General features: G+C 41.6%; 3 protein-coding genes across 3 annotated transcripts; 1 reads left to right on the top strand and 2 right to left on the bottom strand.

Moving 5' to 3' along the window:
- Nucleotides 1-134: 134 nt before the first annotated feature.
- On the bottom strand, nt 135-4,785 carry synj2bp (synaptojanin 2 binding protein). The gene is made up of 4 exons (XM_030116181.1): nt 4,613-4,785; nt 3,942-4,078; nt 2,567-2,662; nt 135-1,832 (listed from the first exon to the last, which is right to left on the bottom strand). Exons 1-4 carry the CDS (start codon nt 4,674-4,676, stop codon nt 1,695-1,697), a joined length of 435 nt encoding a protein of 144 aa, XP_029972041.1. The 5' UTR covers nt 4,677-4,785; the 3' UTR covers nt 135-1,694.
- Nucleotides 4,786-7,897: 3,112 nt separating this feature from the next.
- lgals3a (lectin, galactoside binding soluble 3a) lies at nt 7,898-12,837 on the bottom strand. The gene is made up of 6 exons (XM_030116171.1): nt 12,683-12,837; nt 12,254-12,271; nt 11,451-12,167; nt 10,306-10,394; nt 9,129-9,285; nt 7,898-8,901 (listed from the first exon to the last, which is right to left on the bottom strand). The coding sequence occupies exons 2-6, from the start codon at nt 12,266-12,268 to the stop codon at nt 8,746-8,748; spliced, it is 1,134 nt and encodes a 377-aa protein (XP_029972031.1). The 5' UTR covers nt 12,269-12,271; nt 12,683-12,837; the 3' UTR covers nt 7,898-8,745.
- A 1,544-nt stretch (nt 12,838-14,381) lies between these two features.
- Nucleotides 14,382-23,389, top strand: gmfb (glia maturation factor, beta). The gene is made up of 7 exons (XM_030116182.1): nt 14,382-14,450; nt 17,800-17,896; nt 18,368-18,417; nt 18,582-18,631; nt 18,734-18,816; nt 18,907-18,980; nt 20,231-23,389. The coding sequence occupies exons 1-7, from the start codon at nt 14,448-14,450 to the stop codon at nt 20,300-20,302; spliced, it is 429 nt and encodes a 142-aa protein (XP_029972042.1). The 5' UTR covers nt 14,382-14,447; the 3' UTR covers nt 20,303-23,389.
- The last annotated feature ends 91 nt before the right edge of the window (nt 23,390-23,480 follow it).

Below are 23,480 nucleotides of genomic sequence, written 5' to 3'. Positions count from 1 at the left end.
GTGTTCTCATGTAAATAAGTCGTCATGGTTACAGGATGTCATGCTCCTGTCCGAATACACACAAATATTAAGCTGTTTCACAAGGACTCGTTTCAACAAATGTGCCCGATCTGAAAGAAAAGCCTCATGCAGGTGAATTCAACATGAATTTTAATAGGTGTCTGGATGTCAAACACACAGTATTTGCATAATTTATTAGTGCCTTTTGATCCACTGGTTCTGGCATTTGGAAACATATTCACAGTCCCACTCAGCAGAGCGACATGAAATGTATTTACACACAACAAACCACATCCAGTCGGGGACGTTTAACACGACAGGTGTGGAGCAAATAAAGAAGAAAAAAAAAACACTTATACTGGATTGACTTGGCGGTAGATATGGGTGGAGTTCCATGAGAGTGGATAGTGCAAAAAGAAAAGAAAACCTAAAAAGCGGCTGGAAGCTACTTTGTTTTGGCTGCTTTTCTGTTTTTAGCTGTTGGTCCGTCACAAAATAGCTCTACTGGAATATCAGATAGCATTGTTACGATTGCGTGACCTGGATCCTGAATGACTAGACACCTCGTGAAAGTTAATACTACTTGGCGACACTTGGAGCTGGTTTTGCCTCCACGGCTACATCCGCTGACGATCGCTCCGTTTTTAAATCCCACAAAAAAAAAAAAAAAAAAAAGTTGAATCAGATATGGTTTATTTGTCCGTGCCACAGGGCTTCGCTCTCAGACACAAACTATTAAAAACACATGAGTGAGCCAAACTGTTGCGCCGTTAATCCCACAAACACTGAGCTGCTGCTGCGGATACTCAGCTGAGCACTCCATTTGTATTAATCCGCATCCAATAAGTCACTGACAAATGCACTCTAGTCCCCTGCTCCAGCTGCATTTCAGAAAACAATTGGCATTTTTAGGGAGAGAAGAAACATTTTTGACCAGCTTTTAAAGATTTAGATTATTAAATAAGCTTGAAGTCGAGGGTGTTCGAAAGTATAGAAATTTGGTCTAACTGCCGCGCTTTGGGTGTTTTCTGCAGGATAAAACGAAAGTAAAATCAAATGCGTTGGACAGAGTGTGTGGATGATTTTCATTGGGATCATGACAAGGAGCAGCAATAGAAATGGACAGGCTGGAAACAAGGCACTAAGAAACCTCTCCGTCACCATTAGTCACCGCCACTGCAGGTTGTCCTGCTGCTCCTCCCACGATGCTGTGCAACAATACAAAATGAAAATCAAAGCCGGCCATGCGAGTTCTGGATGGTCACACGCCGTCTCCCATCACGGAGGAGCAGACAGGCCTACCAGCAACTGAACACAAACACACACACACACACACAGCCTGACATTTCATTTTGACTCAAGAAGCTTCAGATTGTTTCGGGCTGAGCTCAGCTCAGCAGCACGAACGTGTACGTCCTCCTTCTGCTTCCCTCTACGAGGTTACCTAGTGACACGTCGTCCTTTTGCATAGGAAAGCACTGAAGAAGCTACCATCGATCACATAAAAATACACGGAGAAACTCATGAGTGACACAAACACCTGCTAATCAGAAAGAAAAAAATAGAGTCTACCATTCAGACATTTTCCCCTCGTTCGCATCTTTGGCTTTTATCAAAGTTTCTGATTTAAAAAAAAAAAAAAAAGAAACAAAAAAGGAACATACAGACGTCATCGGCTTGGGTAAATGTGCCTCCTAATTGCGCCGCCTGTATAACAACAGGGAGATGATGGTGGCGCTCGCCAACGCTGCTATCAGTATTGTTGTCCAATACGATGCTGGAGGAGGGCTGTCCGGGTTGGATTCTACGGGTCCGTTCATTTGACGGGGTGGCTGCAAACAGAACAAGGAATGGACGTTAACGCCACACCACAACCTCTGATCATCGGACTAAACGTAAGCAGATCGTGTCACGTGAAGCACTGAGAAAATACTTGCTAATACCACTGAGAGACACCATAATAAACGGATAATCAGTCTTTATGTTGAGGCTGATCGCTGTATAAACACTTTAAAGAATAAAAACCAATCTCACATCTGAGAAGTCTCTCCAAAGAGGACATGAACATTACTGATACATTTGTTACAGAGTATGAGCTTTAAAAACGGATGCTTCTTTTATGTCTGCAGAGTTCAAGCATAAACAGTGACTTTCTGTGCAAGCAGAATACATTTCATTGTGCAGCAGAATTGCACAGCATAGCATGAACCTGCAATATTCTTGTGTGTTATTGTGATGTTGATCAGATTCACACACAAATCATTCACTATATGATACAAATGTCTCTGTGCCATGGGATTTCTTCTTCAGGATAACAAACTACGACTGGATCACATAAATATTGTGAAGTCCATCAATATTCTGTGGATTTCTTAACTCCATTATTTATGCTTTAAAAAAATAAAATAAAATAAAAAATAGTCACAACAGTATTTGACTCCATGTATATAAACAAACATCCCGAAACTCATGTTTACTCTGTATATAAAATATGATTCACTTATTTGGGACATTTGGTGCATTGCAGGTTTCAAAACAAAGAAAAAAAGTAAACAAATGTAAAAACCTTTTTCTGAACAAGGAGTGCCACGTCCTCCCCCGCCGTCCTGAACAGCTCCACCACAGCTTTGTGTGTCCGATCCTCCAGCACGATTCCGTTGATCTGCAATAAGGAGAACAAACAACATCATCATCATCATTATCTGGGACTACAGTCGAGAGCTGAAGCTTAATATCAGATCATCTTACTCTTGACTGTAACTCAACTATTGACGATTATCGAGTAAAGTGGGTCATTTTTCTGTTCCAAGGTTCATGGTTCAGTTGCTGTTTTAGTTTCTATTGTGTCGCACTATGTTTTAAAAGTGCTTGAGAAATAAAGATTCATTGCTTCCACTTGACAACACGGAAAACAGCTCCGATTTCCAAGCTCCAAGGTAACTGGAGAGTTCTAAAGCACTGGAGCTGCATGTCGTTAAAAACGATGAGAACAAAAGACATTCTGAGAGAAAAGGCCAAATTAAGCATGTAGTGGTATGTAGCAGCACTCAGGCCTCACTGGGAAAATATCTGCTTAAAAACTGGTCTTGTCATGCCTTCTGATTATCAACATTCAACTTGTATTTATTTTTTTGCTATAAGGAGATTGATGAAAAACTAAAAGGTGGTTTGCAATTGAAGTTGTGAATGTTTTAATATGGAGTTTGCATGTTCCCACTGTGTATGTGTTTTTAACAGGTATTTTCCAGTTAAAATTCAAGCAAATTAGGTTAAGCGGTCACTCTGAATCAGACTCTGTACTGGTTTGGTCCTGAGCGGCCCACAAGAGGTCCACGATATATTTGAAATCAAGTGAAAAGTAGTCTACACAAAGCGAGTAACACCAAAGATTAGCTTTTATTTCAAAATGACAGCTTCTTCAGGGTACATATTTCTGACTGTGAGTATCAATTAAAACACTCAAAGCAATAATTTCAGAAACAGTAGCTTATCAAACCCAAATGGCTTGGCCCTCTGTAGTAATCCCAGTGGATGCTTGAGAGAATGAACGGTCCACTTCAGCTCTAAACTGTCCAAATGTCTCTTTCTCTCCATTTTCCCTGTAATGGACTGGCAGTCTGTTCATGGCGTACTCTACATTTTGCCCGCTGTCAGCTGAAATCAGCTCCAGCCTCCTGTGATCCTAAGCAGGATGAAGGGAGGACTGAGGGAGAATACATGAAGTCTACAATAACACAGATCATTATTGACAGGTTGAATAATTTAGAGGAAGAGCTGGGGCGAGATTGTTGGGATATGTGCTGAGGATATATTCGACAGATGTAGGAGAGGAGGAGGACATGGAGATGTTTGATGGTAAAGGAACAGGTGAGGTGGAGTTCGATGGTTGACACTATATAATAATCATGAAGATGAGCTTGAACGGGGTGTGTGTTTCTTACTGAAAGGATCTTGTCTCCCTCTTGGAGTCTTCCATCCAGCCCTGCAGCTCCATCCTCTTTGATTTTGGACACATATATCCCACTGTCCTTCATCACATACTCCTGGTCCACGCCTCCAACAATGTTGAACCCCAAGCCTGGAAGAATAGGGACACAGGACTCCAGAATGAGCTGGATTTCCCAGTGTTTACCCAGGACAGGGGCTGCTGATCCAATCACAACATTATCTGGGTGGATCAAAGTGCAGAAATCCTCCCAAAGCAGCAGCAGCAGCTCAACCCAAGCGTTACATAACAGAGAGCGAAGCAGACATTAGTGAAACATGATCTAGTGCGCAGCCACATCAGCTCCTGGTGGTTTCACTCTGGTTTCTGGAGAAAGTGTCCATCAGGGTGACAGGCCGAGCACAAACCTCACTTTGTAACTTTTAACGCAGCGACGAAGTGCAAAAATCACCACTTCCCTCAATTCAAATAACTTCATACAACTACTGCGGCTTCCGAGAGTCAGTTCCTTTAATTTTAACGTCGAGAAGCAGAGGTCTGAGAGACGCTGGGTGATAATTCCTTCATAATTAGCCGTTAGCTTCGGGGGACAGGTTAGCTTTGACAGCGCTACGCAGCTAACCGCCGCTGCTAGCTCCGTCACGGAGGCGCTTTCACCGTCCTTACCCGCCGGTCCACGTTTCAGCAGGATTTCCACCACATCGGGCGAGGAGTGCACGGAGCCGTTCATGGTGCCGGGGTGGTGAAAAGGAGCTGGCGGAGAAAGAGGGACTCAAACTATTTATGTGAAGGTGAACTCATTGAGGAGTTTCGATTTGCTTCCTCCACTGCAGACGGAACTTGTGGCTGCGCTGCCCTCTAGCGGCGAGCGGCGGGACCGCAGGTCGACCTTTGAGTGACGACATGGGCACGAAAAAACACAATCTGTGGGATAGATCACTGAGATCGTGAGATAAAGACCACCTTTCTGGCTTTAAAGAGATAAAAATTATCTTATTTCACGATGTTTGTGTCTATCTGTTCTGTTATTTGTTTTTTGTTGGCATTCAGAGTTTTATCATGTTAATTCATTCAATGATTTGTTTGTAAATGCTTTAAGCTTTTCTCTTGGAATCTTGTGCTTTTGTTGTCATTTTAAGTAGCTTCATCGTTGTTTCATCCATCTGTTTGCAGATGTTTTGTCTCCCTCACAAGTTCATTTATGTAGTTGTTTACCATCTGTGTGGGCATTTCAGCAGTTTTGTCTTTGTTGCCATTTTTTTTAGTCTGTTTACAGATATCTTGTTTGCATGTATAGTATGTTTATTTTTTTCCATCGTATCTTTGTGATAGAATTTTTGGTATTGTGTTGGTGTATGCAGTGGGTTTGTCTATTGCTGTGTAGTTTCATCATGTTAATTTATTGACTTTTTTTGTTGTAATTTCACATCTGTTGCAAGTAATATGTGATTTTTCTCACCATCTTTTGTTTACATGTTAAGTTGCTTCATGGTTGGTTTTGTTTTTACAGATGTCTGTTCTGCCTCAAAGTTCTTCCTGATTTGTTTCACTTTTGTGTTTTTACAGATAATAATAATAATAGGTTTTATTTATAACGCACTTTACATTTAAAACCAAATCTCAAAGTGCTACGATGGGCACAGGGTTGAAAACATTACAATACAGCCTACTTTAAAAGCAACATTAGCGCTGGGATGCCTTTCTAAAAACAAGTAAGCATGTATATGATAAAGAGGAAAGGACCGAGTAAAGAGCCCTGGGGGACCCCACAAGTGACAGTGTGAGGCCTGGATTTTGCCGCGCCCAGAGCCACGTGCTCCGTCCTATCGGTGAGGTAGGAGTGAAACCAGTGAAGGGCAGGACCAGTGAGACCGATGTAATGCTGGAGACGGTGAAGGAGGATGTTGTGGTCAACTGTATCAAACGCAGCAGAGAGGTCGAGGAGGATGAGGAGAGAAGTGGAACCAGAATCAGAGTCCATCATCAGGTCGGTTGTAACTCTGATAAGTGCAGTCTCTGTACTCTGTGTGTGTGTTTGCGTGTGTGTGTGTGTGTGTGTGTGTGTGTGTGTGTGTTGGGGGGGGGGGGGGGGGGGGCAGTTTGACATTTTTCATAGAGATTATTGTTTTTGAGATGATGATGTAGCTGGGAGGAAACAACTTTTTCTAGGAGTTTGAAATTGAATGAAAGGTTTGAGATTGGTCTGTAATTTGCTCGGGGTTCAGGGGCTTTTTGAGAAGAGGTTTTATAACGGCAGTTTTGAGTGTGGGTGGGACAATTCCTTTTGCCAATGAGTTGTTTATGATTTTTGTTATGAGATGGCTAATAGATTGATTGTAAACTTTGAACAGAGGGGATGGGAGAGGGTCAAGGGGGCAGGTGGAGGGTTTGGATTTGCAGATGATTTCCTCGACCTCTTGCTGAGTTGAGGACGTGGAGTGTGTTAAATGTTGTGTGATTGGTGTTGAAGGAATGTCAATGGAGGTGCTGTTTGAGGGTGAGAGAGAGGAGCGGATTTCATTAATTTTTGTGGTTAAGAAGTCAAGAAACCGGTTGCGGTTTGAGAATATGGCTGATTGTGGAAAAGAGTTGTTTGGAATTACCTGGGCTACTGTTGATGAGGGCAGAGTAGTGATCTGACCTGACCCTGGAGAGTGCTTTTGCATATGATCTGCGATATTCCCGGTAAGCCAACTTATGCACCGTCAGGCCAGATTTTCTGTAGGCACGCTCCAGGACACGAGAAGAGGTTACTGTCCGTGTTTTTAGCGGGGCATGAGTGTCCAGGATAGAGGTGAGAGTTGAATTGTAGAACTCCATTAAGTTGAAAGTGAAGAGGGGGAAAGCTGTTGCAGATGAGAACAGAAGGAAGAGGAATCAATGTTTTCAATGTTTCTGAAGGTGATCTGATGCCTGGGTTCAGCGAGAAATGATGTTTTGGGGACTCTGAAAGTAACAGCTGAGAGATCAGAAACACCAATATCATAAAGCTCAAGGTCTGTGAGTGGGAGGGAGTCGGTGATGATGAGGTCTAGTGTGTGCCCCCTCCTGTGAGTGGGACCTGTTACGAGCTGTTGAAGATTGAGACAGTCCAAAACCTGTTTAAAATCAGCTGCTAGTCAGCAAGTGTGAGAGTCCACATGGATGTTAAGATCACCGGTAACAAGAATGTTAGAATATACTGTGCAAAGTGAGATTAGAAACTCATGAATGTCAGAAATAAATGTTGGTTGTGGTTAGGGGGGGGTAAATGAGGGCTACTATTGCAGAGAAGGGATGAGTACATTTGAATACTAGGTTCTCAAAGGAGCTGGCACTTGGGACAGACACAGGGGACAATACCATGTTGCTGAGATAGAAAACAGCAAGGCCACCACAGATGCCTAACACATCCCGGTAGTGATTTTTCCTCATTGTTTCCATCTTTGTGGTTCTATTAGGATTAGACTGTCCGTGTGTTGACGTCTTTGTTTTATTTTCTGCATACAGTTGCTTTGCATATCTGTTATAATCTGTGTTTATATTTAATCGAGATCGTTTGTTCTTTTTTTGAATATTTCAGCATTATTTTCTGTAGCTGCTTACATTTGTTTTATCAATAGTCCTCTGCTGATTTGTTTAGAGTCATTGTTGTCAATAATGTAAGCAACTAATTCCAATTAACTCAAATACTTCTTTACCCATATCATAGTCAAAGAAGCATTAAAACAGTTTTAATGTGTGTAGAAATACGGTTTTGGTCAGTTATGTGTTTTTCTCTAAAATGAGAGTAGTTGGGCACATTATCTTTTTGTATGTGAAAAATCTTTGCTGTTGATACAACAGAAGTCAATCTAAGAGTTACTACTTGCCACTGCAACACAGTAAATTAGCATCAGCACAAACTCTCAAAGAGGATTAGATTTCTCCTACAGCTGAACAAAAGAAAGGAAAAACAAACAACAGCAAAACCAAGAGGAAAACCAGTATTTATTACATGTGCAGGCGGGTAGTTTGTGAAAAGTTTACAATATTCAGAATCAAATAGCTCTTATCAGTCATTATTTATTTGTTGCCTTTTTGTGAAATGATCTCAAAATACTGCAGCGCGGTGATCTTTGGCAACAAAGTCCCTGACTCCATCCCTCCACTTGGCCACTTTTTCCTGGTGTGATTCCAGCCTCTTCTGTACCAACTAATAAAGTTTAGACTTCAACATGAAATCGTAATTCCCTCCCCAGCCTGGGACTTCAGGGGGAGAACTGCTGAAGCAAACCAAGTACAAACACCTCTGAGGGACGAGCCAGCACTGAAAGTAAGGCGGTGAAATCAGAAGTTGCTTTGGAGCATCACACTCTCATGCATTACAACAAAATTCTAATACAATCAAACAGAATAATAAACACTCATGTAAACAAAACGCAGCATACCGGTAGAAGGAAATTGAAATGTTTGGGCCACGTTGCACATTTCCACTCAGCCTACAATCTTTTCATTAGTTATAAATGAGCAATTTTCCTTAAAACATCTACTTTTGATGCATTCATCTCGTTCACTACTTTGATACTTTCTTGCCATGAAACAGACGGGGTTATGAGTGGCTTGAAAATAAGATGCCATCCAGAAATAAAAGAAAGAAATACAAGACTTGTTGTGTGCAGACCAGAGTAATTCAGCCATCTGTTCTGTGATAAATGTGCCAGGTGGGCATCGATTGCACGTCGCTGACTACGGTGCCACTCCAACCAGTATTTGAAAGGATTTTCAAATACCCAAGTTTGACCAGGGTCTGCTGTTCAGCATGTGGTTCAGGCGTCGGCTCAGATCATGCTGGGCGCCGCGCTGTAGAGCGCGATGTCGCCGGACACTTGCACCAGGGTGACCTCCTCCAGCCCGCCGACTCTGTGCTCGTACTCCAGCAGGTGGGTGCCGTCCACGGCCACCTTGAACATGTCCTCCTCCACCAGGATCTTCAGCTGCAGGGAGGCGAACGGACAAACTCAGCGATTATCTGACTGAAAAGACGTGAGGATCTCAAAGCTGTTCGGACAGGTCAACTGGACGGTTTGTTTTGGGGACCTGGTTTCTTAAAACAGGACGTGTATTTAGCGTGAACACTATATTCTACATTGCAAGTTGCAATGATTTGCTGTGGTGACTCCAGTAAAAAGGGAGCTGCCACATACATTAAATGCTATTTTACCTCAAAACGACGCCCTTGAACAAATGGAAAGATTCCTTCCCGCTCCTCTGGTCCCCAGTATCCTCCTAAGTTGGAGTTTCTGACAATTGTTTGCTCGCTAAATCGAGGGTTGAAGTGAAAGACGACATCTGGTCCCTTGACGAAGTCCACTTTAAACCTGCAGAAACAAAACGAACTTCAGTCAGGAACATTATTGAACTGTGATTTGAACATATAACTTAGCAATAGCTTCATGTGTTCATTGGGGACAGCGTGTTATACTTGATACATATGGCTCAGACCACTGGTGTCAAAAACATTTTAGTTCAGGGGTTCACACACAGATGCAAAATAACCTTAACATTTAAATTTTCAAATTTTCCCACTATCACAGCCCTGGTCTCAGTGTTGTTTGCTGTCTTAAGATTTTTTTTGTTAAAAAAAAAAACTAATAAATTGTTTCTTTTACATTTTTACAATTTGATTGCCGGTTTGCGGAGTCAGACTGGAGCCCCTTTCCGTACTCGGGCCTTCTGCTTGACAATCCTGATTAGGAATGGGAATTGACGACTAATTCTGCAAACACTTCCCTTATCGATTCCAGTGGGCGTGACATTACCACACACAAACACGGTGCTTCGTTTACTCAAGTTACACAACGTGTGTGTCGACATCACTCACCAGCACAGCCAGCAGGAAACTGGCACTCGAAGGTTTGGCTACATTTTTTGGGAAAGAGTGATAACAAGCCAATTTGCAGAGTGGATATTTGGATATAAATATGACCAATATGCAGAAACATTTGCACACAACATGCGAAAACTTTGAATGAATGTTGCATTTTTTTATCTGCTCCAGAGTGAATCTCAAAACAGCAGCAGCAACACGAGCACATCCTCTGCTTCTAATACTGCAGGTAAGTAACACTGCCGGTCATTTGCATCATTGTAAAACCCCTTTACCAACTTAACATTAAATGAATGCCTTCTCAGCCATTTTTCCAAGAATCAATAAAGCATGGAATCGTTAAGCAGAAATGAAAATAGAATCGGAATCGTAAAAATCAATTCCCATCCCTGTCCCTGATTTAGGCCATCGATCGTCAAAGATGTTTATCAGGGCTGCTGGGATGTCAACTTGTTTCAAAAAGGATCCAGCTGCCTTGTATCGCTGAAAACAGTGAGAATGTAGTTCCTACCTGTCTGCACCGGGAAGCGGCTCCCCGATTACTGTGATTAAAAGTCGAGGCATAATTCCAGCATGAAGCGGGAGATCATATGGCAACATCTGCAGAAAAAAGAAAGATTTCAAATCATTTTCAATATACAGTATATAAGGTTCATTATTGGTTGGAGAAATTGGATTTGCTGTTATTAAGCCTCTCTTTGAAAATTCACAAATAATAAAAATAGTAATTACCATGTTGTTACAGTCTCCAGGGCGGAAGTAAAATTGTTTCCATTCTATTAAAAATACTCTGATATTGGTTGCACAAAGCCAATAATATAAAAATATAAAACAAAGAAGTTCTAGTTAAATATTATTCAAAACTTTGACCCTTCCCACATTCCAACAGTAACACCCCAATGAGTCACTATCTCCATTTATTTCAACACTGTTATGCAAGTCACAACAACTCGTCATGGCAACCAGAGAAAATACATGTTTTTCACATTGTTGCTACAGCAAGATATCTCTAATACAAGCAGACCTCTGAAAAAAATGACAGAAAAAAGAAGATATTCAATGAAAGCATCATACAAAATTGAAAAGACTGTGTTGGTTGTGTCTTTATCAGAGTATAAAAGGTGTGTGAATACAAGTAAACGTGTGTTCAAGCACAAGTGTAAAGCATGTGATATTGCACTTAATTTAAGCAATAGATCCAGCAGGTGAAACACAGCCGACTATATACTGTATACATTCAGTATTTGGCACTAATCAAACCATAAGTTGATTCTGGAGGGGAGTCCTTGTCCGACTGAAAAGTGGAGCTTTGCTTTCAATAAAATGGCGGTTTATATGGGGGCTGAAAGACAAAAATACATTTTTTTTATAACTACTTTTGAAGACTTATCAAGTCAGCCAAATATTTGCTTTGCACCCCAGCAGAGCCATGGAAATAGAAGAAACTTTATTCAAACGCAGCCCTGATTGAAAGTTCACCCTGTTGCAGTACATTCCAAAAGTAGCAGAGAGAAACCACCCTTTTCTGTTCAACACCTGCAGTAACACCAAGATAGATGCTCCGATGGATGCACCACAGAGAAAAATGTGTCAGCAAAGGAATGCAGAAAGCAAGCAGTGTCACCGGTATATAAAAAAAGAAGCGCAACCACTCACCAGTGTGCCTCCGGGAGCAGCAGGCCCGCCATATGGACCCATCGGCCCAGGACCAGGTCCGTAGGGGCCAGGAGCAGGAGGGAAGCCTCCACCTGCAGGTGGCCCCCAAGACCCAGTGGGCATTGGGGGAAACCCTCCAGTGGGGAATGCAGGAAAGCCGCCCGGACCCGCTGGAGGTGGGAAGGTGCCTGGGCCTCCTGGTCCATACATGCCGTTACCTCCTCCTGGCTGACAACCTGGGTAAGGCACATTGGGATAGGGCCCAGGGGGGGCTCCGGGCCCTGACGGAAACGGTCCAGTTGGATATGGAGCGGGGCCACCGGGCAGCTGTCCGGGAGCTCCCTCGGGTGGATATTGCCCGGGGAACTGCCCCGGGGCTCCAGGGCTTGATGGAAACTGCCCTGGTGCTCCTGGTGCTGGTGGGTATTGTCCAGGTATCCCAGGACCAGGAGGGTAACCACCAGGTGCTGAAGGTGGTCCTGGGTATTGCCCTGGTGCTCCAGGCCCTGAGGGGAATGGGAATTGCCCTGGTGCCCCAGGGCCGGAAGATCCTCCGCCAAAGTCAACTGGAGCAGAGGGCTGGGTGGGAGCACCGGGGGCCGAGCCGGGCCATCCTGGGTTTGCAGGAGGTGCGGTGTTACCAGCAATGGCAGAAGGGTTCGTGTTACTCGTCTTCTTAGCCTGGGATGGAGTGTCGTCTCCTAAAGCATCTGCCAACTGGAACAGAAGAGAAAGGGAAAGTGACTCTCAGAAAGTGAAACACCAAATCAATATTTAGGACTGTGCAATCCTTTGAAACTCACCGAGAAATCTGCCATGACCTAAATCAAAATGAAACACAACTCCAATCAGTTCTATTATGCTTTTATAACAACCAGTTACACAAGCTGTCAAACACTGTGGGGATGTCACACACAGGCTCTGAGTAATAGAAGAGTAAATGTTTCCATCCCCAAACGGTGATCCTAAAAATCCATTCAGGCGGTGTCTAAATAGTTCCACACCACTACGACATTAACACTAAAAGCTGTACACAAACAACACAACACAAATATTAATAAAAATTTAAGTGGGAGTTTACTTGATTTAAAAAAATTACAGATGTTATAGAGTTGGCTACCGACCTAGCTAACAGCAGCTAAGTGTTAGTTAAGGTTGGGCTCGTTTGTTTATTTTTAGCTCCGTGAAGCCAGAAGGCAAAAGTACCACAAGGAAATGAGCTCAATAGCTACCTGACCGGAAGATGGACTCCTTCTCAAAAGACAGCGGGGAGCAGCGACGGTGAGTCCAGCTGTGGACGCTCAGTTAGCAGCTAATGCAGCCTCAAAGTGGGAGCTAAAGCTAATAGCCGCTCCACAACTACAACTCTGGAAGGAGGAAGCGCGCTCACGACGCAAGACCCATTGATGACGTAGTGCGGAGGGCGGGCGCGTTCGTGAGCACACGCACACACAGCGAGACGATTATGCTATCTTTGTGAGAACCAGGAATTCTTTTCCATTAATCTCTAATCAGAGGTCAAGAAAGTTTAAACAATGTGTGAAATGGAAAGTGGCAATCCCCTGAAACTGACATTTCTTTCTCTATTTTTTGTAGCACCTTTCTTTTACGACTAAGCAGATTTCTGGTTGTCAAAGTACTGTATTTGTTCAGGCCTTCCTCTCAGCAGCAGGGAACATTTAGGTAGGGTGTCAAACATAAGGCCTGTGTGCCAAAAACGATCTGATCTACAATATCGCTCAGAAAACTGTAGAAAATTGAAAGAAATCACACTTTTTTTTTTTTTAAACAAACGTCTTAAGAATAGCTGTACTTTCACTGTATCAGTATAAACTGTATCACTCTATTTTGTGCAAGAAGGCTTCATTAAAATGTGTTTTTGTTGAAATCATTGTCATTTTCAGAATAAATATTTTGGTTGTGTGAAAAGCTTTTTATCATGCTGCCACAACAAAGAAAATCTTTAAAGTTCAAATTTAGGTTATTACACTATGTTACCCTTCCTCATACAGCCGTCATCTGTCCTATCTGTGGCTCGCAAGATATTTTCCAAAAAATGACAAAGATCAATCACAATGATTCTTTAAATATTCTAAGGCAAAATACATTTTAAACGAGAGGTCATCAAATGCTCAAATCATTCAGTTGTGTTGAGATGTTACATGAACACTTAATGAGTATTGGACTTTTGGTTTCCTCTATGTTTTGGCTGTAATAACATGTGAACTCGTCTCTGCAATAATATCATTCTTAACACAACGAAAGACTGACAAACAAAGTTTCAACAAATTCACCCACACAGCACAATAATGCTGCTTCATGAGTAGCTTAGTTTTTAATAACTGCTCCTATTACCAAAGTGCTAAATGACAAACTGCAAATACGTATTTTTCAAGATTCGAGATTGCATTTTCTTATTAATTTCCACACTTTCAAGAATTTCCTTCTGAGGTGCATAAAATACTTCCATTCTATCTGTTCTATACATATTACTGCTGTTGTTAAGAATATTTTTTTCCAAGCTATTATTCTTCAAAGTCTATGAAAAATCAGATTTGTAAGATACCATATAAACAATCAAATTATTATTAGCCATTAACTGGTGAAGTGGATTAAAAATAGTAAATTTTACTTATCTATGCCTAAATTATATGCCAAAACATATCAATTAAAGTACATGTAAATGTTTTAATTAAAATAATCTGAGTATTATTTCTGTGCAACAAAGCATTAGCATTGATCTTTTATGTTTTTTTGATTCATCCTGGATTACAAAATGCATCCAGAATCCAGATTATCTGTGAGGATATCAAACTGCAGTGCTCATGAGTGTTTTTTTTTTTTTTTTTAAAGGAGGGGGAGCCTGTGTGGGATTGGTCAGCCCAGTCACAAGATGATGTGAAGTTAAAAAAAAAAAAAAAAAAAAAAACATTGAAAGCGTCTCTAGCACTGAGAGCAGCAGCTGCAGTCTCACAGACATTTTTAAACTCTACAAAAATGGTGAGTGCTTCACATTATTCCTCCTCATCCTCCTCTCCTTCACGCTTTTCTCTCCTGTCTGTTTGACGGCGAGCTCGTCGCGAGCGCCAAGTTTCAGTCGATAAAAAAGTATGGTGGCAGATTGTCTGCGTTAGCCTGTTAGCTTAGCATTAGTTCCGCCCTCCGTCCATTGTGCTCGCGTCAAGCCAGCGAACGCGGGACAGGGGCGTTTCCGCTTTGGAGTTTCAAAATACAACCACCAGCTGCGCTCACGTGAAACCTTCTACGCCAAGTTACCTTCAATATAATCAATTCTTTGCATTGATTCTTCATGTTTATGATTGGATTTCAGAATGGATATATTTTAAAAAAAAAATTGTTTAGTGGACAACGTTTTAACTTTGTTATTGATAAAATATGCAAAGAGTAAAATGAATCAGTTGCGTAGCATTTGATAAAAAATGAGCAAAATCCCATATATTATATCTTCAATTTAAAAAAAAAAAATCTCCAAATGAGGGTTCTAATGAAATTTGGTGTATGTTGTCATCCTCTTTATTTGTCAGAAATTGATGTTCTGTTATTGGACAAGAAAAGCAATATTTATTACAATCCCAAATATTTATGTTTATTTGGAATTTACATATTTCCAAAAAATATCGGCAAGTATTATGTCTATACATTTAATCGGAATTAATAAAAAAAAAATCAGATTGGGGTTTGAGTCTGGGCTGGTCATTTCTGTGTGGAGAGTGTTCTCCCTGTAGGCGTGCTCTGCAGGTACTCCAGGTTCTTCCCACTGTCCAAAAGGTGGATTTGAAGTGGGTATGAATATGCATGGTTTGGCTGTCTCTCAGTAATTTCCCTGAAGTGGATCAAAGTTGTACCTTGGCTCCGCTCTGCCCATTGTATCGAAGGATGAACTGTGCCGGTCACTTCAATAACAAGTGACTTTTTTTAAAAAAAATGTGCTGCTGTATCCAAATTTTCAAGTGATTTAAAATTTCGGACAATCAATATGGTTTTAGGAAAAATATATAACCAGACTAGAATCTACACGCAGCCACAAAATTCTAAGGAAAATAAGACAATTAAAATAGTTTGTAAATGCAGTGTTCACATAACCCTTTTCTAAGGGGATTCACTTCTTCTTTTTCCTTTTTGTTTGTAAAACTAAGCATATTTGAGATTGAATTGTCTGAACTAAAAATGGAAAGACAAAATGCTGATTTGCATTGAAGACATTTCTGTGACTTGCAGATCGCAGTGGCTTTACTTTGAAGGTCTTACTTCCGGTCGTGCTGCAGGTGCTTGTGTGTGACTTGACTGCGCTGCTCAGCCTGATGTGTTTTAACTCGTCTGGGTTTGCGGAGCTGCCGTGAAGCTAGCTCGCCTGCGTGTCCAGATGATCGGTGTGTTTCTGAGCTGCGTGTCAGGACAACTCCGCGTTCCTCACTCCTCAGCTCCATCTCAGCTCTTTCTGTCTGATCAGCGGCTCGTTTCACTCTCTCTCATTCCCTGGCTGATTTGGCAGCTCTAAACCGAAGAGCTCGCTGTCAGAGATCGCAGAAATGTGAACCAGAAGTAAACCTGCAGCCAACGCCGCTTTTTAAATGTCATTGTTCCACCCAGAGTGCCCCACAGACAGTCTCTTCTTAATCTGTGAAGATCTCTTCCCGGAGCTCAGTGAAATCCTGACTCCCACCAGCCATCTGTTCAGGAAGGTGTAATTATAGATTTCAGAGTCTGCGGAGACTCAGGGAGTTTGTGTCTTTGTGATGGAGTTATGTAAGTGTGTGTGTGTGCGTGGACGTGACAGAGGTGCAGCCCAATCACTTCCCATTCAAACGTGTGTATTTTTGTCTTTCTGGCTTAAAACCTGTGGCTGTGATTGGATTCCTGCACAAAGTCGTGTTATGATGACTGTGTGTTTTTGTTTGTTTTTGCTACATGTAATAAGCCAGTGAAGCTTCTTGTAGTTCTGTGTTGCTCTGAGTTTGTATTGAAAAGCCAAAGGAGGTTTTTATCTGACACGAAGCAATTTGAGATGCTCTACAGGAACTTGGAATTACATTCAAATTCATCATAAGAGGAATATTTAGATAGAAACTAAAGCTATAAACAATGACGTGATAAGCTCTGATTTAAATGAGCAGACAGGTTTAGCCGATCTCAGAATAAACCTGTTGCAGGGGATGAAAGGGTTTTTTGTTGCTTCCTAACAAGTAAAATAGAGGTTTATTAAATCTGGAGACCATTTAATGCAAATTATGTTGTAGTCGAGTATGCCTGTTAGTTTGAAGTCCTTTTTTTCTGTCTTTATCTGTAATGTAAGAACGTGCACTGATGAATAACAAAAATAGTATTTTTGTGTTTCCATTTCATACAATCAGTGTTTATGTTAGGGAGATGTAGATTAATGCAAATTAGATAAAATAATCCTGCAAATGTAAAAGGTAGTAAAATATGTCCGTTTGTCTTAATTAGATTATTCTTTGTTGTAGCGATAATTTTAGGATGTAGATCTTATATTGTTGGAAAGCCAAGTCTTGCCAAGTATACGTAACCCGTTTAACAAATGTTAAAGCTTAATATTAGACATTCATGAAATTCATGAAAACTAAATCTTTTGGTAAAGCACAGATACCTGATGAACTGAAAGACTCAACAGCTTTCTGTCCAAAAAGTAAATAATTAACTTTTTGTGCCATTTACCTGTTATTAATTATCAAGGAATTGTTTAAACAGCAAAATTTCATCATTTAAAGCTTAAAATGTGCCTAAACAGGAAATCTCTCTCCCGATGCAATGTTATAATATCCATTTCAGTGCTGTTGTGTCCTAAAATGTAATCTGTTTGCTGTAAAGACTGCTAAACACGCCCCCAGGAGCTCTCTTGTTACTTCTTTTATCGTCCCAGTTCTTTATAGTTTATCCCATTTTTCAGGCAGTCATCAAGGTGCTCTCACGAGGCAGAGGAGGAAAAGACATCAATGTTTTTCAGCACAAGTGAAGTTTAAAGCAGGGGTGGTTTGTTTTGTCATGATTTCCACAGACTGTAAAAGCCCCACACATGCTTCACTGATTTTAAATGAGTTATTGTTCCAGATCCTCTGTTGTCCTTGTTTAGATTATTGTTAGATTGGAAGAAATGAGGAACTCACCAAACACGGTTTCTTGGCTGAAAAAGGGTTCATGCTTCCTGAGTCGTCCTGTCTGGGAGTGAACCACTAATAGATCCCTCTGTAAATGCAGTTCTGCAAAGGAAAACATAGAAATAAGATGTAACCTGTGGCATAATAATGTCTATCATTGACTAAAACTTTTTAGGAGTGTGAATGATTTGATCTGAGTGTTTTCCCTTCATCAGAGTGAATCACTGGTTGTCTGTGACGTGGACGAAGATCTGGTTAAAAAGCTGAGGGACTTTCGGTTCCGGAAAGAGACCAACAATGCGGCCATCGTCAGTGAGTACCAACCCCTTCTCAGGCGCAGCTTTATGAACCTCAAGTGTTGTTTAGAGAGAATAATACGATTTCTTGTTTGATGCTTATCGTTCGTGCTGCTCTCAGGCAAAAAGCTTTTTCGTGTTTTATTGTCAGAGTTTCCCTCGGGTGTTAAACTCTGAGCATATTGGACTGTAGCCAGCTGCAGTAGATGTGACTTGAGGACAAACTGAAAAGTACGAGTCCACTCCGAGTGCAGCAGGTGGTGTGACAGCGGAGCGAGTATCAAAACTGAGCTTAAGCTTCATCCTCCTGCCCGACTGGATCAAAATGTCATTTCTGTGCAGCGGGATTAGCAGCGAGCTCGCATGACATGGACTCAGAGTCCTGCACACCTTTTGCACCGGGGGCCACCGCATCACCAAATCTGGCTCTCTTTGAACTCATGAAACTGCTTTTGCACTGATCAGTCGTTACATTTGTGTCCTTCAGTGAAGATTGATAAGGACAAGCAGCTGGTGATTCTGGATGAAGAGCATGAGGTCAGTTACTGATTTACTTTGCTTTAGAAAAGTTAAAAAAAAAGTGCTGATGAAGTTGATAAACTTTGTCCAGTGAAGGCTGTTTTTCTCAGCTGTTACATGTTAATAGATACTTATTTTCCTCTAACAGAACTGCAGTGCTTATGAAGTGTGTCTTGTTTCAGGACATTTCTCCTGACGAGCTGAAGGACGAGCTCCCAGAGAGGCAGCCCAGATATCCTTTCAACGGGTCACTTGTCTTTATTTATTTTGTGGGTATTTCATTGATTTGGTTTCGTCTTCCACAAAGACGTGAATTGTCCTTAGCGCCATGTACATTCATCGTCTACAGCTATAAGTACCAACACGATGACGGCCGCGTGTCTTATCCCCTCTGCTTCATCTTCTCCAGTCCTGCTGGTAAGAACCCCTCCCGCCGTCGCCCTCAGCTTTCAGTTCAGAGCGACACTGTGATTGTGGAATAAACCGTGGTGTGTTTGTGTTCCACAGGCTGCAGACCCGAGCAGCAGATGATGTACGCGGGGAGCAAAAACAAGCTGGTGCATACTGTTGAGCTGACCAAGGTGAGGGAACAACAGGTGGACTCATAATAAAGTGCATTTCGGTACACAGAACATTTTAACTAGTAGTGATAATAAAAATGCTGATTTTTATTGTTTGCAGACCCAAGTAAAATGCCTGATATTGGAGACCAAATTGGCTCCTCCCATTCCACAGTAGCTATAAGATTAATGCTGAAATCTCAGTTTTACTCACTCAACTATCCTCAATCAGCCTCACTGCTGTCATGAAAATGCTTGGAGAACTATTACAGAGTACGTGTCAAATCTTTGCACACATCGGAGCAACAATTCAACTGATTCTGTACATCGAAACATAAAGTCCATACATCACAGAGCGAGCCTTCAGTCAGATGAGGAAGCATCACGTCGCATTAGAGGCTGCGGTTGGCGATGAGAGGAGAGACGCTGAGCTCCAAATGGTTCCCGATGGAAGTGGAGCACTTTGCACCGCAGCTGCTTGACAGCCGACGTGATGAGAACATCCAACCATCCACAGCGTCTACTTCTGTAGAAATTACTGCAACAGAGAGAAGAGAGAACACACTGGGAGATGGTGTCTGTGTTGAAATGGCTGAGGCAGAAGGACGGGGGATTTTATGTGCTTTTCATGCTCTGAGGCTGAATCACAGACTTATTTGCCTTTTTTTTATCATCCAGACCAAGACAGAAAAAAGACATTTGACTGCTTTCATCATCTATATGAGGGTAAAACTTATCTAATTACTGCAGTGGCATTGTGTGCAGGACTGAAGTTCCTGGTGGGATCGTTCTCATGGCATTTTGTTTTTTAATCACAGCTGAAAATTGATCAAAAAATGTATTAAACAGCTGCAAGAATTTTAAAATCTGTCACATGGAGATTGTGGTGTGACACCGAGTGCTTGATCTGTCTGGAAGTCTTCGGTTGGTTCAGACCTCCTCAGTGAGCGCAGTCACACCAGACTTTTCCTTATAAAGGAGCAATTTGTCATGTGTGCACAGCACCGTGTGTGGATCTGTCCTCTGTGGTTAACCCATCCGGGGAGGTCAGTGCCAGCGCCAGAGGAGCATTCAGGGATTTAGGAGCTTTGCTCAAGCTTTTTCTTAAAACCTCCAGGCTGGTTCCTCTAACCTCCAGATCATCACTGTGTCTCCAGTTCACTGGAAGACAGGAAGGAGGGCTGCCCCTTTTAAACCTCCTATCTCACTGGACTGCCTGAATCACAAACCCCCAAAAATAATCCAAGCTGTTTTCTGTGTGTTTGCTGCAGGTGTTTGAGGTGAGAAACACGGAGGACCTCACAGAGGAATGGCTCAGAGAGAAACTTGGATTCTTCCGCTAACGTCACGGCCTCATCCCCGCCAAGTCCGGGACGTGAGGAGGGTCCGGATCGCACAACGCGTGACTTCTCTCAGAGAAGGATCGCGCCACAGTTAACGTTTCCCTCCTCTGTCTGCGTCAGACCTGATTTAAATAGTGTTTGCTTGTGCTCAGTTTCAGCCCTGCTCTCTGGACTCTGAGGCACGTCACATTTCAGTGCGTGCCAGAAGATCCAGACAGCCACAGGAGTTTGGTTTTTATCCCTGTGACTGTCGGCTGAAATCCCATCTGGCAGCCTGAAACTGAAAGCACTATTTGATGCAGGTCTGCTCGTGTTTCCCCTCATACAATCTCTCCATGTGCCAGTTGTGTGTCTGTATTGAATTAACACTCCCGTAGCTCTTGAAGTGAACAGAAATGGATGGAATGGTGTCCGCTCGACAGCAGCACGGCCATTCAGGAGAACTTAAAGGCATCGTAACAAGGGTCTCTGTCTCCTTCAGACGTTTACACTCAGCGTTTGATGCAACTCTTAACCTCCTAAAGTTTCCTTCTTCATGTTTATTAACTTCAATCATTTGAGGGAGTCCCATTTTTTAGATTGTTTTTAGCTTTATCTGGTGTTTTTAGCTTTAGGAAAAGACATACTTTAAATTTCTTTTTTTATGTGGGAAAAAAAATTCCAGAGAACAATACTTCATTGTATTTGTAGAGTCTCTCCTTCATTCAGGGGCATTTAAATAGTGATTTACTTACCATACTCGGTACAGTCTTCATGAATTAACACTAATACTTACATATGATGGGTCGCACACCAACAAGAGGGCAGATGCCACTGAGTGCTGTTTCACATGCTGCAGATTTCACCTGTCGCCGGATCTTCTCAATCTGTTTGGGGGAAAAAACAGCGTGCGTGAATCATGGGTAATGCCTTCAACGTGCGTTTCTCGCTAGTGAGGATAAAACACTCCAAGAAACATTCCAGACGCTGAAACACAAAACCTCTGTTTCTACTGACAACACTGCACACAGGGTGGCATCACCTGCACTCTCTCTCACCTGCGGAGTGACTGTGTCTTTTGGGAGATTGTTCGCTTTTATTGTGCATTATAGCTCCAACAGTTATTCGTGTTATTGAATGTTGTGCTTCATTCTGATGTAGAGCCACTTTGATTCTGTTTCGGTGGTCGCAGCCTTGAGAATGGCAGCTGTGATTCCTCCAAGTGACGCCACTTGTGCTTCATATTCAGACGCGATGGGCAACGGACAGCATTGAGGCAAATCTCATTTTCCATACAGAGCAGGGTTCAACCGGTGTATCGTCCTGAAGGCTGATGTTGTGGCTGGCTGTTTTCTGTCACATTGGCTTTGACTGGATATGTTTTTGCAACAAAATGTGCAACCGGTATTGTCTAAAGAAAAAAAATAAAACCAAAAAAAACCCTTTTTCGAAATACTTAACTGTAGGTATTTGGCTGATTTCATTCGGCTATAAGACAGCTTTAACTTGTTCCCTGCTGGAAATCCTCTGAGACTGCATTTAAATTAATGCAGCACACTTAAATTGGAAACCAGTTGTTAATACTTTAGGGATTAGCGGCTCTTAACAGCAGGGTGACCAGACCCAGATAGTTTAAACAACTCTGTTTACTCGAAGTCAGCATGTGAAAGTGAATGTATTGCAGACGCTGCAGGCTGGTTTCATGTGAGAGATCTTTAAAATTCCTAATAAAGGCTTGATTTCAGCTCGGTACATTGGTTTGACCCTAATGGGGAAAAAAAAAAAAAAAAGGTTAGCACAAATGAATTCCACACGCTGTCTCATCAGTGTCTTCTCTTACTCAGAAAGTCTTCTTTTTCAAAGGGATGGTGGAGATTTATACGATGTAGAAAAATCTCCACCTGACATACTGTTAAGTCTACCTTACCAATGCCTTTATTAAAATCATATTTATGTCTGTTTAAAAAAAGTAATTGGGCCAAAATAAAAACACAACATACAAATACAGTTTTTGACAACTCTTTCTTTTTACTTTCTGATCTTGAAAGTGTGAGAAATGTCTTTTTGTTTCTTGAAAGTATAATCCTGGTTATGATAAACAGTAGAAACTAATTTCCCAGTGATGAAACTGAAAGATATGTACGCACAATCATTTGTTGATGTCAGATATAAGATGATTACTTGCATGTCAGGACAGGAACCATTTTATTATTTTTTTTCATCATGTCTACTGATCACAGTAAACCTAATATTTACATTGTCAGGTTGATATCAGTCAGTATTAAGCTGCTGTAGCACAGAGACACAAATCCAACGTGGACGATCATCATGGGTGTAATGGTCATGAGCTTAAGTTGAACACTATCTGTAAAAAAATTTGCAAACTCATAGAAAAAAAGTTCATTTTGTTTGATAACTGACTTATAGGAATTTTCACAAATGCAACACCTGCTACCTTTTGAAAAGTGCAATGTTCTGCTTTTGATGTGAAGATAAGGACGGGTTTATTGGTGATTCTTCCAAATTCTTGAAACCTCTAAAATGTGGAGAGCTACTGTCAAAGAGATGCACTCATAAATGTATGTGAACTGTTTCCTATCGACACGCTGCTCAGTTTTTGCATTGGGACTCTTGAAAGAAAAAATGGGAATCGCCTGTGTCCCGTGTGTTCACAGCTACGTTAATCTGAAATTCTGAAGACACTCTGCTGTTGGAGGTTTTCCGTAAAAATGGGATGTACTAAACATTGTGTATCCAAATCAGTCTCTCCAAAGTAGAAACAGGGAAGAGCTCCTTCTTGTTCTGAGCCATGCATCTGGTTACATACCTGTGGATCTAATAGCTTTCCCTCATCATGTAGTGAACTTGTGTATTTGGCCTCTGAAGTCTTTCCTTCAACGTACCAACGTGTAGTCGCTCGGCTCTTTGGTGTCCTCTTGACTGAAATACCTGTTTTGTTTGTTTTTATCCTTTTTATTAAAAAAAACAAACAAACATCTGTCATAACCAGCTGCCTCGTGGCATCAGTGAAACTTGAGATACTTGTATTTTCCCATACTTTATAAAAGGTGTCTTGTTCTCTTGTCCAAATAAAATGACAGTGATGTCACATGATTTCCACGGTTGTTTTTTTTTTTTAGCAAGTTGTTCATATTTGCCTCAACTCTGGACAGAAAGATGTTCCTGTTTTGATAGTTGG

Source organism: Salarias fasciatus, chromosome 19, assembly GCF_902148845.1.
Source record: "Salarias fasciatus chromosome 19, fSalaFa1.1, whole genome shotgun sequence".
NCBI lineage: Eukaryota > Metazoa > Chordata > Actinopteri > Blenniiformes > Blenniidae > Salarias > Salarias fasciatus.
This window is presented reverse-complemented; position numbering and strand designations above follow the sequence as displayed.

Bases quoted from the DNA above. Each gene is read 5' to 3' on its own strand.
- synj2bp (XM_030116181.1), bottom strand. From the start codon at position 4,676: ATGAACGGCTCCGTGCACTCCTCGCCCGATGTGGTGGAAATCCTGCTG. The intron at 4,079-4,612 runs GTAAGGACGGTG...CTATTCTTCCAG, and splicing joins GCTGAAACGTGGACCGGCGG to GCTTGGGGTTCAACATTGTT. The intron at 1,833-2,566 runs GTTTTTACATTT...TTCTGTTTGCAG, and splicing joins CACTCCTTGTTCAGAAAAAG to CCACCCCGTCAAATGAACGG.
- lgals3a (XM_030116171.1), bottom strand. The intron at 10,395-11,450 runs GTGAGTGGTTGC...TTTTTTCTGCAG, and splicing joins CTGCTCCCGGAGGCACACTG to ATGTTGCCATATGATCTCCC. The intron at 8,902-9,128 runs GTAAAATAGCAT...GCCTCCCTGCAG, and splicing joins TTCAAGGGCGTCGTTTTGAG to CTGAAGATCCTGGTGGAGGA.
- gmfb (XM_030116182.1), top strand. The intron at 17,897-18,367 runs GTGAGTACCAAC...TGTGTCCTTCAG, and splicing joins CAACAATGCGGCCATCGTCA to TGAAGATTGATAAGGACAAG. The intron at 18,632-18,733 runs ATATCCTTTCAA...AGCGCCATGTAC, and splicing joins CTCCCAGAGAGGCAGCCCAG to ATTCATCGTCTACAGCTATA.